At 27.5% G+C, this 16,699-nt stretch overlaps 2 protein-coding genes across 4 annotated transcripts; one reads left to right on the top strand and one right to left on the bottom strand.

Moving 5' to 3' along the window:
• Positions 1-4,893: 4,893 nt before the first annotated feature.
• Positions 4,894-11,229, bottom strand: LOC107174131 (protein tudor-like). 3 transcript variants are annotated; one of them, XM_089229362.1, is made up of 3 exons: positions 10,780-11,229; positions 7,870-8,056; positions 4,894-7,804 (listed from the first exon to the last, which is right to left on the bottom strand). In XM_089229362.1, exon 3 carries the CDS (start codon positions 7,709-7,711, stop codon positions 5,987-5,989), a length of 1,725 nt encoding a protein of 574 aa, XP_089085488.1. In that variant the 5' UTR covers positions 7,712-7,804; positions 7,870-8,056; positions 10,780-11,229; the 3' UTR covers positions 4,894-5,986. The 3 variants fall into 3 exon arrangements, with proteins under 3 accessions (XP_089085488.1, XP_015380449.2, XP_089085487.1); XM_015524963.2 differs by having other exon boundaries at positions 4,894-8,056; positions 10,780-10,914; positions 10,982-11,229; XM_089229361.1 differs by having other exon boundaries at positions 4,894-8,056.
• Positions 11,230-14,448: 3,219 nt separating this feature from the next.
• LOC107174141 (transmembrane protein 70 homolog, mitochondrial) lies at positions 14,449-16,418 on the top strand. Its single transcript, XM_015524975.2, has 3 exons — positions 14,449-14,725; positions 14,788-15,138; positions 16,058-16,418. The coding sequence occupies exons 1-3, from the start codon at positions 14,618-14,620 to the stop codon at positions 16,271-16,273; spliced, it is 675 nt and encodes a 224-aa protein (XP_015380461.1). The 5' UTR covers positions 14,449-14,617; the 3' UTR covers positions 16,274-16,418.
• The last annotated feature ends 281 nt before the right edge of the window (positions 16,419-16,699 follow it).

Here is a 16,699-nt window from a genome sequence, read left to right as displayed (position 1 = left end):
TGAAGTTCAAATATTGACTTAATACGTAAAAATTACGGCAATTTTCAAATTATCTTAGATCGAAATTCATAAAAGTTTTCTTTTTAATTCTAAGATTTGAGAATTTAATACAAGGCTCATAATATATTTTTACAATAGCAGTTGAAAAATAAAATAAATGTATAGCCACAATTTTTTTTTTACATGTATTCAAATTTTAATTTTGACAACATACGTAAAAATCACGAAAATTCGCAAATTATTATAAGCTAGAAATTCATAACAAATTTTCTTTTTAAATCTAAGATTTGAAAATTTAATACAAGATTCCTTACAAATTTGCCAATCTTTATCACAAAAAAAATGTCCACCGGAAATTCAAATTAAATTTTTATTAGCATTTGAATTTCAAATATTGACAAAAATTCGTCAAAACCATGAATATTTGCAAATTATTTTGTAGTTCAAAATTCATAATATTGTTTGTATTTATATCTAAGGTTATACAATTTAACACCAAGTTTTCCATAAGTTTTGCTTCAAATAGCTATAGAGAAAATTTGAAGCGTCATTATAGGAAAAATGTTTTGAGCGTTTGAGTTTTAAATTTGTATGAAATCGCGTAATGATAATGATTTATCCTCAAACCAGGTATTCGTATATCTATGATAATATAAGGTATTATGAATTATGATAACTACATGATAACTCAGATAACTACACTAATTGATTAACCATGCCTTATGCAAAATGCGTCTTAATTGAAAAATAAAATATTTGTTTCAAAATAGAATATATGACAATATTTTAATATAATATATCCTAGACTGACAAATCGTCATCTCCGTTCAGAATCGTTTTTCGTATACAATGTTACCTATCATTGCATTCAAATTTAATCCCATCCATTACAGTAATCTACTGTACAGCAGAGCGACATCCACGACTTACCCGCTTTTTAATATTCAGGCTGCAAATATATATAATATTTTATCTGGAAGACGGAAAATGTTTATAAAATTTTGTCACCAAGGATTTTAAAAGCTATAGCCGAAAATATTAAGTAACAGCGATACTAATTTATACGATACTATTTTTTTTATAAATATTTTATAATTTATTTAACATATCTTTTGTATTTATTAGCTATTTATATATTGTCACATAATTAATAGGTGTCGTCTTTATGAAACAGACTTTTTTTCCTACTATCAGCATGTTATCTATAGATATGAGTAAGCCTGGATCAAAGAGGTAGTGGGGGGCATGGGTATCGAACAATAGTTGAATTAATATGTTCAATTCACAGGTTTGTAAATAACGCATGATACAAAGTCATATAGAGACAAATAAATGGGTATCTATTATATTATGTATTTATGTATAATTATTAATTATTAATAGAGAAATTAGTAGGTAGGTATCTAAGTGATTATCGACCAAAATAAAATTAAGTGAAAATAGTTAGATTTTTTCATTAATAAAACGAAATGTTACCCTTTACAAGAATATTAACTTTAGACCTAAGTCTATTTACTACTTATATAACAGGTAGATAAGTTAGTACCTAAATTATTATGATGATGTAGAAATCACAAAATTTTAATCAATCAAAATTAAAAAAAAAAATATTGTATAAGTCCGGTATACTGTAGTATGTAATATATCTACGCACAACTAACAATTAAAAAAATCATAATATACTGTTACGTGTACTAACACAGAATTGTGGTAAACGATATAAATTATAAATGCAATACAGCTACTATTTGTGTGAACCAGAATATACGCTTTCGTTTATTTTTAAATTATTATTTCTACATATAATATATAAGTAAGATGAAAATTACAAGTCACGTTTTCATTCGTAAGATCTAATTGTATAGATACACAACTGAGTAAACGAAAAATGCTTCTTCCTGATTACAATCCCCAATTGATTTCGAATACAATAACAATACTCATACTTCCGTTAATTGCAATTTTGATTTTTTTAAATAACCGAAAAACATTTTTTTTTTTTTTTTTTTTAAATTGAAGACGTCAATAACAAGACAAAAGACAATATTTGTCATATAAAAAATACTAATAGATATTTTAATCTAACAGCAACGCAGGTATCAGATTAACATTTATCGATATAATTCAACTATAGAGTTATTTTTATTAATTTTATTAGGTATACCTACTGGCTACTAAATATATAAAGTTTTCAAACAAAATGCTGAATTCAATTTACAATAATGATAAATTATAATTTATAGAGTAAGTACTTAAGGCGTTTATTGTTAAGTGTACCTATCTTAGGCGAATGGAAATTCTTCCCAACGAAGAAGATACCTAAGTGAATAGTGATTACTATCGAACAGTGATCAGGAACATATTTAAGGAGGGAGTCATGAGGACATGGGGTATAAGTATACTAATTTTATATACTTTTTTATTACTGAGAATATTAACTACTCTTGTTCATTAAATGTTATGTTTTTATCAAACACAAATAAATTTTGATTATTTGTGATAAATTATGACATTATTTTAAAATAGAAAATAGCTATAACTCAATTAACCCTCCCCCACCACCACCATCAATAATACATTTCTAAAAATACCCCACCACTGTTAGTGGTTACTAGGGAACGGATTTTAAAGCATAACAAAAAAAGCACAAAATTGTTTTAAAAAAGCAAAAATGAAGCATATTTATTAAAAACAAAAGCAAAAATAAAGCATGACCAGAAATTTATATGAATTAGTTGTAAAACTGATTAAAAAAAAATTGAAAAATTGAAATGATAAAAAAGAATTCACTACCATATATTTGGCAAGATTTTCAGTAGTGAAACTGATTCTATTGTCTGACATAATATTTTATACATATAGAAAACAATGCAATATGATCATTTAGTCCGTACTGCGTATTCTGGATTTTCTTATTAATTAAATTAATTTTTTTTTTTACTACTATAGCATAATAAACATAATATATAATTACCTAAGATAACCGGAAAAAGCAATAAAAAAACAAAACAAGCATTTACACAACAAAAAGCAAAAATAAATTGGTTTATTTGGAACGAGAACGACGTGAAACGGATTTATGTATAAAAATTATATTTCTATCTTATATATAAAAAAGAAGCATTTGCTTTAAAATCCTAACCCTAGTGATTACCAATACCTAAGTTATAATAATATACATAAAATGTGTGACATACGTATTAAATACTAATGTATTTAGTGTATTATAAAGATAATAATGAATATAGTACATTAGTACCTACTATGCGAATATAATATTTAATATTATGTTCGATAGTGTTGAACACGCGACAACCAGAAAATTAGATCTTTCGACTTTAAACAGATTAACATACAACTACATAATGTTCATCATAAATCCGAAACTAACATTTTATAATTGGATTGTATAATCAAGTATCAAATATTTTATTTTATATACATCCATAAATATAAAATCCTATTGGCTATTTACTTATTTAACATTTCATAGAAAATGTTATTTAGCAATATTGAAATGCTTCAAGTTTCTACGAATAATAATTTTTTTATTTACAACCAAAAACTAAAATAGTTATTTACGGCGTCGTGACGGGCCAACAAAGATACACAAATGATACCACAAGTCAGTCCGGTTTTTGCGGTAAAATTATGGTATGGATGTCTTTAAAAACGAAATTTGGTACATCTAGTTAAGTACTAAGAGTATATTTTGATAACTAACTAACAACCAACATTTATGGTATCGTATAAATAATTATTTAAAAATCTTTAACCTTCATTTTACAAAGATATTTTTATTAGATACCGAATGTATACATACCGGCCTAAATTAATAATAAGTTTGTTGGTCAAATTTCAAATAACAATTTAATGTATATAATTACAAAACATATGTTAAAATATGGTATACACATTATACATACACTTTAGCGTTTCTTATAAGTGTAACATAGGTACCAAATTTACGCTCATCAGAACAGGTTTAGCTTCTTGATTAAGAGCTTATCGACATTTTATAAAACTTTATGATAAAAACATTAACTGTATTAACCCATTCAGTTTTGACGGAGGGCCAAGCGTTCTGAGGCGTCGAATGCAACGCGCACCGTCGTCGGTTCGAATTTCGGTCACGTGGGCGGCAACTCTTCTTCGAGCAGCCACCATGTCTGGAGAGAGGCAGCCATCTCGCATGAGGGCATGGCAGAAACCTATGGATGCCCACAAGAAATTCTGTCAAATAGGCCTTCGTGCATATTCCTGGAAAATAGCGCTATAAAAAAAAAAGCAGTTTTTTCTCTACTATACTAATTGCGCCGAGAGAGTGCAAATCGGCCGCGCATCCAAATGAAGTCGCTCCGCGGTTTGGAGTTCTAATTTCTCCCACCAAGTGGACTGATTGTAGTGTCGTATGCCGTCGATGCGCGAACTACGACGAGTTTTGGTCGCCGCCGACTTGCCCTCTCTCGGCGCAACTAGTATAATATTATCCAGCTTTAAGTGAGTTAGGAGCATTTTAATTTATGCTATATTATAAAAGTATGAGGCACTTGCTAAATAATTTAACCATCGTGAAAAAAACCAACACACAAACATAGACAATGTTCTTACCATCAACTTTTATTATAGGTCAATTCATTCTAATTTTTAAACTAAAGAATCTAAACATGATTGGCTGAGAATAAATTTGGTACCTTTGTACATTGTATTTAATTTAAGAAAAATTAAGATGTCCCTTAATGTTTCTTAAATTGAGTTACATTACATAACATAAAATCAAGTTCAATACTTTCCCGAGATGAAAAAAAGCTGAATATCCCACTCTTTGAATTAATTGGCTGTAAAACAGCAACTCAAATTAGAAAAATAAATAAAATAAAATAATAAATAATGTATAGATTTATAAATATTTTTTTATTCTTCAAATCATAATTCAGTATTCACAACACAAATTTTTGACATAGAAATAATATATTTTACACAAACAATTCACAATAATATCATAACAAATAGGGTAAGAATACAAAACATAAACTTACCAAACTTTTTTCCACACTGAGAGGACAAGATTGTTTAAAACAAAAATATAAATAAACTAGATTGTATGAACCTACCCCTAAGTTGAACAATTTTAAAACACAAATTCAATCAACTTTTTCCACTAGCATTTAGTATTATATGCAGAAAGTACCTATTATAAGTTAGATAAAGTTAGATAATTCACCAAGCATGCTACCTCTTTTTCTTTTTCAATAATGTAGTTATTTAAAGTCTGATTTTTGGAGATTAAAATTTACTTTAAAACCATACTTATTTTTAAATTATTGAGATTTCTTAGTGATAAAAACTTTACCTTTTCAAATGAGAGGTCACCTTATTATTGTAAATTATTTAATTGATGTTTTTGAAAATTTTGATGTTAGTACCTATTAAAAACCCAAATATGTCTATGGTAATAGGCTTAAATATGGTGATTTGAACATTTTAGTCATTAATATTAATCTATTAACATTGATAATTTGTAAAGATGGCCTAAGTGGCCAAGTATAATAATTACTAGTTCTAATATTATGTCTATTTAATATTTTTGAAAACATTTTTAAGGACTATTATCCTGAATACAATCATTTTTTGTTTAAGATTAACTAAGAAACGACTCATACAAATTTTTAAATAGGCAGGTACTTAATTAAAATTTTCAAATTAAGTATCCACTAAATAAATTATAGTAAAATAGGTTAAAATGAAAAGCCAAAATTTGTATCACTACACAATGCTCATTAAGTAATACAAAAACAATTCAAGAATTTGATAAATTTGCCCGAGAATATGTATTTAAAATTTTTAAAAATCAAAATTTGAAAAAATTCCTTATTAAAATAAAAATGAAACGACCAGGCTTGATGACTCATCCTGTAAAGAATTTATAGGTAACAATAAATCAGTTGATAATAATAGCTGTTCATAAAAACAAAATGCATTATATTTATTTAGGTAGACTACAAATCATTGATGTTATATCTTTAGAATTTAAAAAAAGTCTAACAATATGAGCTTCAATGTGATTGTTTGTAATGACAACCATTTTAAATTTAACATTGTCATTATTACAGATGTCAATAAATAATTTATTAGAATAATGTGTTTTATCATTTATTCCTAGAGAACAATACAAATCTGTAGTTACAACATTTGTAATTGATTTAGGAAGTGCATATAGTTCATCGACAACTACCGTATTTGGTACTTCATCTACAAATTTTACTTTAAAACTATCCATATATTTACCCATATATTTTACTCTCTTGTATTGTTGGTTGATATTAACAATATATAGTTGGAAAACTTCTGGGTTAGAAATAGCAAAAAATGTTTTAGTTGACTTAAGAACATCTGAGATTTTTTGTGCGCCAGATGAATTCAACCGGACTTTGAAAAAGTTAAAATTTTCAACATTGATCACTCTCACTTCGCATGGTTTAATAACTTGAATGATATTTAAATCACTGACCTCCAAGTCTATTAAACAAGTATTTTCCTTTTTTTTTACTTTCATGTATGTTGACTTACCCTTGCATTCAGCTAGTTCATTAATAAAAGCAAGATTCATGCTTTCCAGTATATGGTTACTAACATTTATTGATATATCTAAAGAGCAGTGTATCTTGACTGGAGGTGCTGTACGTAGATAATCACTAGGTTCAAACATTTCAAAACAGTTAACAAAGGTCACGCAATCAATTAAAAAACATTTATGCTCTTCAGAATCTTCATATTTCTTTATGACCCTTGCCCGATATAATTTTAAATCATAGGTACTTTTAGCTATCACTATTTGGCCTTCTTCAGGATGTAATACCGGAATCCATTTCGTCTGATTTTCGATTTCAGTTCTAATAGTTTTGCTAGTTTCATAACTTAATTCGGTTTCAACAAAAAAATTATTCATGGAAAAAATGGGTTCAACACAGACAACCTTCGTTTTAGATTTTGAGTATATTTCATTAAGCATTTTAAGTTTTGCAAGATTAATTGGATCATCAGATATGCTAGGAACAATACCATCCCAAATTAAATTGTATAAAATATCATGAACATCATTACCGTTATGTGATAATGTAACTAAATATGGATCATTGCTGCTTAAAAATGTGGCAGTTATTTTATGAGAACTGAAGAATTTATAAATATAATCGAATAAACCTTGAACTGAAAATATATTTTCATCTTCTTTTAATACTTTCTTAAAATAACAACTATATGCCATTGGTTTCAAACTGGCGAGTTCTTTTGGTAAATCTTTGTAATCTGTAACTTTTTCATTAGAAATCCCGAAATCTATAAAGGATACATTCAGTCCCAACTCAGTTATGCTTTGAACTTTAGCTCTATACCATGAACCATTGTAATGGCGAGCAGCAATTAAATTTCCTACTTTTGGAAGCTTCTTTAATGTGGAATCATATTTATCCAATTCTGAACTGATTGATTGAATATATTCATAGTTGTTTGAGTTCTGCACATGAAAATATTTTAATGAATTTATATTTGACACATGTACATTCCATACATCACCTAAAGCAGGTTTATTAACGATTGGAATATTATTTAATGAATCTATTTCTTTAGTTTGTGAGTTTTCAACAGATAATAAAGTGGAAAATTCAGTCACAACCTCGTTTGTAACATCATTTTTTAATTTTTCAACCATGTTTTTGGAATTATTTAAGTTTTCTTCAGGATTTTTTTTTCAGAAATAATGGTTTTCTCCAATAATTCCGTCCTATACTAATATTTTTAATTCCTATATATGAACATCAAGTACTTAAATTTAACAATTTTTTTATATTATTTAAAGTTTGTACACACCCACAATTTGTTTCTTCTGAAAATAGCAAGGTTTTTCTTAAAATATGGTATAGAAATGAAAATAATTTGTGTTTGTAGATACCTTTTAACAAGCTATTACTTTTTCAGTAGGTACCTATATTAAACTTTTAATAACTAACTTTTTTAATCATTTGTAATCTCAGGACATCTGTTGACTGTTACTGGCCTAAAACATAATTATAAAAGTTGTATTACACACATCACACATATTATACTTAGATTTAATCAAAATATATTATTGTTTAGTACAACAATATTCAAAATTAAAGTAATGTAAATAAAGAAATAAAATGACCCACACAAAAATAATGTTAGATGAAGGCCTAATCAATAAATATATAATTAATACATACATAAATCTGCATAAATTATTATATTATATTGTTTTTATATTTTATAGTCAAACAAGAAACTATCATACTATCATAGCTATAATAGACATAGTATAAGGAATAGGAAATAAGCTTAATGATAAGACTGATCATATTTTTTTAGGGACCATGTATAATTTAAATATTCAACCAATAATAACTCAAAGTGACATCACGCATATCTGTTTAATCTTATGCAATGCAGTATAAGAAAAAGCACAAAGTAATGGATATGCATGAAATAGTACAAAAACATGGTTTGTGTTGATCATATTTTTTATTTTATATACTATAGGCATTAAAACTTTAAATAAAAATAACAGAAACTAGAACTCATAACGTTTTATTAGGGAAAAAAATAAATATGTTCTTCCAATATATTTAAGGACGGTTTTACATATTATTATCATCCATTGATACACAACCAGTTCATAACTGTTAACATAATTTAGAGATATTCCAAAATATTTGCTTACAAACAAAAATACCTACGCATATATAATCAAAATATTTTTTAAACTCATTTTGGTTATATCAATAATCTAATAAAAATAGTAATATGATACTTTTAGTATATAATATGATATGTAATAGGTATAAAGTAAAATCAGAAATTTTACTAAATTTCTAGGGAAATAGTCAAAGAATTTAATTTGTATGCAATTTTACAATCCACATTGACATTTAGTCAAATAATAGCAATAATAGCAAATAATAAGAATAAAACACACATATAATCCATCAGACATTGGCCTACATATTCAGCACAAAATATACACCTTACAATACCACAATAACATCAAAATCAAACTTTTTTGGATCCCCAGACATTCCAACATAATAGAAAATTAACTCGCTGATCTCGCAGCCAAAAATGCTATCACATCACCTCTATCATCGTTCATACAAATCTTTTCTTCCAGTGACATACAAATACTTATAAGTTATAGTAAAGGAATGTCAACAAAGATGGCATCAAAAGTGGACATCTTTATTACACAAAATTAAACCACATAACACTGACAATTGGTCATTTCCCTTCGAAATCCATAGAAAATTTGAAGTAATAATAACCAGACTGAAAATAGGACACACAACAATCTCCCACAATTTTCTAATGTCCAGGGAAGAACCTCCAATATGCACAACCTGCGGTGTTCAAGTAACTATCAAACACATCCTCACCGATTGCCACAAACAACAAGCTTCAACCTGCCCGAATCATCACTCTCAGAAATATTAAACAACCATCCTCAATCTATTAACAACATCATACAATTCATGTATTTTTTTCTTTTTTATATATTATATTTCTCACTGTAAACCCAATGGCCTATGTTGCCGAGGTTGTCATCAATAAAAAAAAAAAAAAAAGAATAAAACATTTTGTATTATTTTAGAAACAAAACAATATTTTCTTATTAATTTTATATTGATATTCTATATGAAATATTTTTAGTTTTGTGTCTTTTGGTATGATTTTTTTTAAACTTCAATTATAAATAAAATAAATAGGTGGCAAGTACCATTGATTAAAATATACAAATATTGTATATTTAATCAATGCAAGTACTAATAAGGAATGACAGTACAAATGAATAAAAAATTATCTTATAATAACAAATTTCTGTTAATTTTTAGTACCTAACTACTTGTAGTTAAATGTTATTATTTCGTGGCATTTACTGGAACATTCAACAGTTGTTTAAAAAATATTAACACCAGTTGGTTCGATATTGATAGAAATTAACAAAACATTTTAATTGTAAGATAATTATTTATGTAATACACATTTTTATATAAAAAATTTACAATTAACCGTGAAAATAAAATTTGCTATGACTTTTTCATAAAATATTAAATTATACAATTGAATCGAAAAGATGAGTATGTACTATGTGGGTTATGAAGTAATATAATACCATGTAATAACACTAATCACTAATAATAAATATTATGAAAAAATAATTACAAATTACAAATTTGTTTGAAAAAATATAGTAACTCAGTGTTAACCTATGAAAGTAGACAATAATAGGATAACTTTACCAGAAAATTGTTTATGTAATAGTGATAACTAGAAAATAGCTTTATTGTAATATAATAATAATTATTATTATTCAATATAAGAAACTACAGCACAATTCAATAAAAAGACAACATTTAAACATTCATTTTTTTTTGAAATAATAAGGTAGACGAGGAGGGCTAATCCTCGTCAAAGAAAATGCTTGGTCCCCAAATGGCTACTACTCTAGTTAATTATTAAGTTATGATGGCTAGCAGGACATCATATATATATAATATATCACACAACAGTTGAAAAATAATGCAGAAATTGTTTGTTGAGTGAAATGTCGAGAGGTATATTAATATATAGTAACACCATTAAAATTAAACAGATATATTTTGGAGTATTTTAGAACTTAATAATGGAGTGAATATCTTGAAATGATTATTAAAAATCAATATTACAATAATAACAGAGTATAACCTTAACTATAGAATGTATACGTACAAAAACTTGAGTTCTACAAGTACTTGTAACTTGGAACGAAATTGACTGTCTTTCGGTTTTTAATTTAAAAACTTAAAATTCGTGGCAATTCGAAATGGCTTTGAACAAATATGAAACGAAAGACATTAACGTTTTCTGTAAAATAACTTAAATGAGCATTGATACAAGATTGAATTACAGTAAGATAATCTGTAAGATTTACAGTGTTTATCATTATCCAATATGAAACAAATTACTGTAACTAATGTCAAACATGATTTAGCCAAACTCAGATTACTAAAACAAACAAACAAGTCGTACGCGAACCAAAAACATTAAACATTACACCACCGTGTACAAGTACATTACTAAACGGTAAATAGTAATAGTAAACACACTAAATACGACCTAACGGCGTCTAGTCGTGATAATACTATGGTTTACAAAGAGGAGAATGTGACAAGTCTACGATTCTACGAAGGACCAAGGACCAGTCCACGCCTCCAGTGCCCTCCACTGTGATAATGGAATCAAAGAACCTTTAGGCATAGAACAATAATGACTTTAGGCGAAGACGGCAGCTGCACCTGTCCTGATGCTGCACACGGTCATTGTGCCATTGTGGCATTGTGCCTCTACTTTGAGTTTCTGATTTGTCGTGTTGAGTCATAGATATTAAACAAAATATAGATACGGCATTCCTTTATACATTCTACATACACTGTTTAGGCCAACATAACGGAGGGAGAAACGATGGTTCTCACTCGCACACATCTTCTGTGTGACAAGGAAATCAAATCATGTTAATATGTTTAATCATAGAACAGTAGTAGTTTAATATCTATGATGATAATCACTCTTGATAATAATTGTTACAATTTCATCAATTATGACATCTAGCGATTAATAATAGTTTGAATAATTATGTTAGCTTACAGATTTTTGTGCCATTAGCTTAATATCAATGTGTCGAGTGCACTCCATGATGGTTGAGTGCAGGTGCAGACTGACTGGATGCTATATTGCTACAGCATCGCTTGCACTAAAATATATTCGATTTAAAATTTGATCTAATTTGTTTTCAATCTAATATTGTACAATTTTGTTTGAATATTTGTTGTAATTTGGTACCTTTCTTATTTTCTATATTTTATACATAGCCTACATATTTTAAATTTGCTCCACACATTTTTGTTATTTGCCCTTTAAATTATGTAGCATCCCATACCCTTTTTTACCAGTCCGCGCCTGGTTGAGTGCTACAACCTACAACTCGTTCGTTGGTAGGTAACAGTGGACCACTGTGATGTTATTAATTAATTATTATTATTACTAACTATGTTTATTCTGAATCTAGGAAAAAAAACGTAAAGTAAAAAACTTCACGGTAAAAAACGCCAAAAATGTTTTGTTTTTTTAATCTAAAAATCACAATTATTGTTTTTAAGTTTTATAATAAAATAATGAGACAATATTATTATAAATAATTTGGTGAAAAACGTCGAATAAATATTAGTTTTGAAAAAAAAAATATATAGAATATTATAATTATTAATGTATAGTAGTTAAATAAAAAAAAATATATCAATATCGTATAGTATATATTACGCTAATACCTATAATCTGTTTTATTTTTTCATTATAAAAATGTTATTTACCACGTGTTTATCAGCCATATGACTATGGACTTTTCCAATTTGAGGATGTCCAAACTCTAAGTCCGTGTATATTGTTCCGCTCAGTGGCGCCGAACCCTATGTTAAGGTCGGGCCATGGCCCGAAATATTTTGAAAATTTAAGATAGGGCCGCTTCATATTGATCATTTTCCTCTCCACGGTATGCTATTTTATCCGATATTAAGATGTTTGGCCTCTTGAAATATTTTTCGCCCTACTAGATTTTTAGGACTTCGGCGCCACTGGTTCCGTTACATTTTAATGAACGTTCTTTTGAACATCTCCACGTTATTCGTTTACGTCCTTGATGTTTCATTATATACGTATATCCACTCCAACAAATTTTATTCCCATCTTTATTTGACTTTATTCTTTATTACTTCTATATTTGAAAAAACCACGGTTATAAGTACAACGTATCCACGTCGAAATGTAACCGACATTTAGGATTGACACAACATTTATGAAAGTTTCAGTTTATATACACACTCCTATCATTGACCATTGTTATCCAAAGTCATAAATTGTAAACCTTTATTATACCCAATACTCAATAGATTATAGGATTATATTACGTATATTTTTGTATAAATATATATATTATATATCCTATATCTACGACAGTTATTAGGAATGGGTTCGATAAGACACTTGGCCTTTAATTGTTGGTACCTATATAGTTCTTAAAGTTTTGAACCGACGACCCCTTGGGAACTAGCTGTTTTCACAATACTTCCACGGCGCAATACTATAACACGAATACCTATACTGTATACATAACTATTATACTAATTACTAATGATATTATAGCTAGGTACTATATTGTTATTATACTATACGATGTTGATATATATATATATTTTTTTTTATATAACTACTATACCTTAATAATTATAATATTCTATATTTGTTTTTTTTTTTCAAAACTATTATTTATTTGACGTTTTTCACCAAATTATCAATAATGATATTGTGTCATTATTTTATTATTAAACTTAAAAACAATAATTGTGATTTTTAGATTAAAAAAAACATTTTTGGCGTTTTTTTCCATGACGTTTTTTACCGTGACGATTTTTACCTGACGTTTTTTACCGTTTACCGTTTATTATTCATTGAATAATAATTTAAAAAAAAAAATCTTTTTCAATTAATTTTTGTTATTTAATCAATATTACGTAGTTTGGTATAATTGTTTGGATTTAAATTAAGATCATATCAGCAGCGCCATCTATTTTTTCACATCATCTTTAATTCTTAAAGGTACTCACTGCTCAACTCTCCAGCTAGATAGCGCTGCCGTGTATGATTTATTAAGATGTGGATGATGTAGAAAATTTAATGCTTTTTAAGAAAACTTACCGAGAGAGGATTCATCCCCCACATATAAAATGTTTATGCTAGTTCTGTTATTAAATAACTTTAATGTTTATAATGTGAAGTATACATTACAATTTTAAATTCATCAAAATCATAGTAAAATGTTTGAAAAACGATAAAAATAAAATGTTAGCTTTGTCTGACGTGTGAAACAAATTTTATACTTGAATATCATTTCCGTAGACTTTCCCAAAAACAACCCATTTTGTATTTAATTCTAGGCCTTACCTATAAATAGAGAGCCTCAATATTAATGTCAAGGCTCTCTACCATATAAATTTATTTTAAACTTTAGTTGAACAGAGTGGATGTTCAGGATCTTATTGTTGTCCACGACTGTCTAGTGTGTAGTGTCTACCTCAAACGGCTCTAACTATGAAATTTATAAACTTAGATAAAAAAAAAAAAAAATAGTTTGTATCACGGCTTGAGATATACCGTGATTTCTACTATGGTCACCACCATTGGCCTTCACTTACGTCATAGAACAGCTTACGTGTACGTATGGTCACCCCGTGCACTGACCATACGGCCTTCTTATCACTATTCTCTAGTCCATGTGTACGTAAATCGTTATCATAGAAAATCATATTATAATAGTATCACAGATTTTTATATAATCTGTGATAATAATATAATGCTCGAATCTAATATTCAGTATTCTAATTGAGTTAACATTTAATGATTTTAAGTGTCTATTGAAACGTAAGAACATCTAGGTCTTGCCGGACCTATCTGCGTTTTTTTACTTATAGTCCAACATTTTATAGTATTTAGTTATTTTTATACTCATTGTAAGATAATGTATTCTTCAATCATATTTCGTACTTGTCGTATTTCACAGTTCAGGAGTTGTTTGAACAAAGTAAACTATCAACATCCTTTGGCCGCAGCAGTCAACTTCAAATGCGTAAGTATCTACAAACAAATAATTTTACAATCAATAATATTGATGGTTGTATCCAATTGCAGTCATCCACAGAGTCCAAGTTTAACAGTATCAGCATTCAAACTAATGACACAGAGTGGAGAAACATCTACATTGGAACTTTAGGTCCACGAATCCGTAACTTGAAAATCGTATCATTTATGACCAGCGCTGTAGGTTTGTGTATTCAGCCTATGGTAATACAAAAAGCGGCAGAAGTGGGCAGTAGCTTGGCAGCCACCATTGGTGTATGCACCATTGCTGGATTTTTTACATTTATTACTCCAGTACTCATTCATTTGGTAACAAGAAAATATGTGACGTCTATTGAATATAACCAAAACACTGACGAGTACAATGCCACAACTATTTCATTTTTTTTAAAACCTAAGAAGGCAAGTATAAGTAATATATTTTAAATTTAAACTACTTACTCATAGAAAATAGATAATACACCCAGTGTGGCAGTGTTTGAATTGAGAACAATTTGAGGAGTTCGATCCAATATTTTAAAAACTGCATTCAGGGTTGCAAAATTATTTAAGATAGATCCGTTAAAGATTTCTAATCTCTTTTTAAAATAAATTTAAAATAAAGCTTAATTTAATAATGTAGGTACCTACTTATGTTAATTTTTATTTTTAAAAAACAAATTTATCTAGTTCCAAAATATAATCATTTTACCTGTTTAGATATTAAAAGTTACCTAGGTATTCATTTTGTTTAAATTAATATTAACCACTAAAATGTGTGGTGGTATTTTAAATAAATTATATTAGTCTGAGCCCTAGTAATTAATAGATGGATCAGTTAATGAAAAAAATTAACTTGACTTAGTGTAGTTAAGTCATTGTTATTCATATTAGGCCATGAGTAATTGAATTATGAATAGTTAATAAAATATAACTAATGAATAAGCAGAAAAATTCAAAAATATTTACTTAACTTAGTTATAAAAAAGGTATATTATTTTTTCATTTCCACTTGGGTGGAATTTAACATATCAGTTCCACTACAAATGAATAACTAAACATTTTATTATTAACTGGAAAAATATTTATTATTTAAATAGTTAAATTAGTTTTTAAAAAAAAACTTTTCTATTCGCCATTGACTAACATTTTCTAGTGTTAAATGTTAATACACCAATACAATCATTAAAAAAAATGTTTTAATGAAAATTGGGGTAATTAATTTAAAAACATTCTAAAAATTACTATTTAAAGTATATTAGTTAATTTATTGCAGTAAAATTGATGAAATAAATGTATTCTTGATTATAAGTTTAATTTATAACTATGTATTTAATTTCAGGTACAATTTAAACCATTTGAAGTAAGATTGCCATTGACACAGAAATTAACTGTCACATTTTATGCAAAACAATACCCTCTTTTTGTGGATCCACAAGCATTTGATGATGTAATGCATTATCAACGTTTATTAGGTTATGATAAGCCTTTCACATTTGAGAAAGAAGATAATAATGTTATTAGAAAACCTGTAGTTAAGGCTGCTAATAAGATTTAAGCTTAAATTTTACTTAATAGTTGTTTACCATTATTTTATTGAATCCATTTTGAAAATACATGCAATTTAAAAAATTTACTTTACGATTATAATGTATACATTTTTTTTTTTTATTATTCAATACATTTTGTGGTACTTTTATTAATTGCTTATTATTATTAATTACGCCCAAGATGAACAAAAATTACAGAATATATAAACAATTAGTTACATTACTTAGTAGATAAAGAATAAAGTAAACACGGAGGATCATTAAAAAAATCAAAATTTGTAAAGTTATTACAGAACTTATACATATGGTTTAACGGGCTATAGTAACTGTAATTCTGGCGGTGGCAGTCGATATGAAATAATGAGTGATTTCGAGAGTTGAATGTAGGTACCTTAAATTTACTTTTAATTAATAGATCGGGGCAATCAATTTGA

This window comes from Diuraphis noxia, unplaced genomic scaffold (assembly GCF_037042655.1).
Source record: "Diuraphis noxia isolate RWA-SAM2 unplaced genomic scaffold, SU_Dnox_SAM2 contig0005, whole genome shotgun sequence".
In the NCBI taxonomy this organism is placed as follows: domain Eukaryota; kingdom Metazoa; phylum Arthropoda; class Insecta; order Hemiptera; family Aphididae; genus Diuraphis; species Diuraphis noxia.
This window is presented reverse-complemented; position numbering and strand designations above follow the sequence as displayed.

Coding starts and splice junctions, on each gene's coding strand:
- LOC107174141 (XM_015524975.2), top strand. CDS start 14,618: ATGTATTCTTCAATCATATTTCGTACTTGTCGTATTTCACAGTTCAGG. Junction 14,726..14,787: donor CAGCAGTCAACTTCAAATGC/GTAAGTATCTAC, acceptor ATCCAATTGCAG/TCATCCACAGAGTCCAAGTT. Junction 15,139..16,057: donor TTTTTTTAAAACCTAAGAAG/GCAAGTATAAGT, acceptor ATTTAATTTCAG/GTACAATTTAAACCATTTGA.
- LOC107174131 (XM_089229361.1), bottom strand. CDS start 7,711: ATGGTTGAAAAATTAAAAAATGATGTTACAAACGAGGTTGTGACTGAA.